General features: G+C 39.9%; 1 protein-coding gene across 1 annotated transcript; it reads left to right on the top strand.

Annotated features, from left to right (window-relative positions):
• Positions 1-298: 298 nt before the first annotated feature.
• On the top strand, positions 299-1,552 carry LOC140963964 (uncharacterized). The gene is made up of 2 exons (XM_073423445.1): positions 299-1,100; positions 1,350-1,552. Exons 1-2 carry the CDS (start codon positions 299-301, stop codon positions 1,550-1,552), a joined length of 1,005 nt encoding a protein of 334 aa, XP_073279546.1.
• The last annotated feature ends 215 nt before the right edge of the window (positions 1,553-1,767 follow it).

Below are 1,767 nucleotides of genomic sequence, written 5' to 3'. Positions count from 1 at the left end.
AAGGTTGGTGGTTGAAAATAAGTGAACACACGAAGCAATCAAACTACAAATTGCGATCACTTCACGAAGTATATTCTTAAATTTACAGATCGCACATATAAGCTTTACAATTATTGTATTTATAAGTAGCATTCAAGCTACTAGTTAGAACATCTTTCATTTTTTAAATATATAAGATTTATTAGACTAAGTGTTTTAGTTTTGCAATATGTAAGAATAACTGAGTGGATTATTACAATTTGCTGTAATATATCAAAGTCTTTTAGTGAAATCTTATCCTCGTGATANCTTAGAGGAGATGGCTGCTAGCAGCTATCACCCTCAATCCGAAAGGAACACTCAGCGAAGGACTGCAGGAATACACCAGGTAACTGACTTTTCAGCTGTCACTGCACAATTAGAAGCACTCAACAGGAAAATAGACAGCATGAACATAAACGGGACAGCGATGCGCCTGCAAGAGATATTTTGTGAAAAATGCGGAGGGGAACACTATGTTAAAGACTGTCAAGACAGTGGTCCTTTCTATGTAAATGAGGAGGCACCAGTGAATCAAGTGGGGATTCAAAACCGTCCGAGGAATGATCCTTATTCAAATACATATAATCCTGGATGGAGACAACACCCCAACTTCTCATGGGGTGGCCAAGGCAGTCAAACGCGACCACAAAGAGGACAGCAGTATAGTAAGCAACCGATGTATCGAAATGAAACTCGAGATGAAAAATCAAACTTGGAGCAAATGATGTCGAAGTTCATTTCATCCACTGAAACTAGACTCCAAAACCAAGATGCATCGATAAAAGGACTCGAGAATCAGATTGGGCAGTTAGCCAAAATGATAGCCAGTAGAGAGCCAGGCACCTTGCCTAGTAACACGGAGACTAATCCAAAAGAGCAAGTGAAGGCCATTGAGTTGAAGAGTGGAAAGGTTCTAGAGTCACGGGAAAAAGAAAAAATTCAAGCAGGGGATGAGCAGACTGCAACATCTAAAGGTAAGTCTTCTAACTCTACACCAGCACCCACTGCACAGTCTAAGATTGTTATCCCTCTACCTTTCCCTGCAGCATTGAAAAAAGCAAAACTAGATGCACAATTCGGTAAGTTTCTAGAGGTGTTTAAAAAATTGCATATCAATATTCCTTTTGCCGATGCTTTGATGCAAATGCCTAGTTATGCTAAATTTTTGAAGGACATCTTAGCAAACAAGAGAAAATTGGAGGATCACATGACGATAAGTCTAACTGAAAACTGCTCTGCTTTGATGCAAAACAAGATCCCACCGAAACTCAAAGATCCACGGAGTTTTTCTATTCCTTGCATGATTGGTGATGTTGTTTTTCATAAAGCGTTATGTGATCTTGGTGCAAGTATCAACCTCATGCCTTTTTCTGTGTTCAGGAAACTTGGATTGGGAGAACCTAAACCGATAAGGATGTCTTTACAACTGGCTGACAGATCTGTCAAGTATCAAAGAGGAGTGATTGAGGACGTGTTAGTCAAGGAGGACAAATTTATCTTCCCTGCAGATTTTGTGGTGCTCGACATGTAGGAGGATATGGAGATGCCTCTAATTTTGGGGAGACCGTTCCTTGCAACTGGCAAGGCTCTGATAGATGTGCAGGAAGGGAAGTTAAGATTGAGAGTGGGAGAAGAGGAGATTACTTTTGACGTTTTTAATACACTTAAGCACACTTTGCATGCTGATAGTTGTTATAGAATTGATGCTATTGATTCTCTTGTGTCTAACTATGTGCAGGATGCTCT

Source organism: Primulina huaijiensis, chromosome 18 (assembly GCF_012295235.1).
Source record: "Primulina huaijiensis isolate GDHJ02 chromosome 18, ASM1229523v2, whole genome shotgun sequence".
NCBI lineage: Eukaryota > Viridiplantae > Streptophyta > Magnoliopsida > Lamiales > Gesneriaceae > Primulina > Primulina huaijiensis.
Note: the sequence above shows the minus strand (reverse complement) of the source record. Positions and strands in the feature narration are given on the sequence as shown.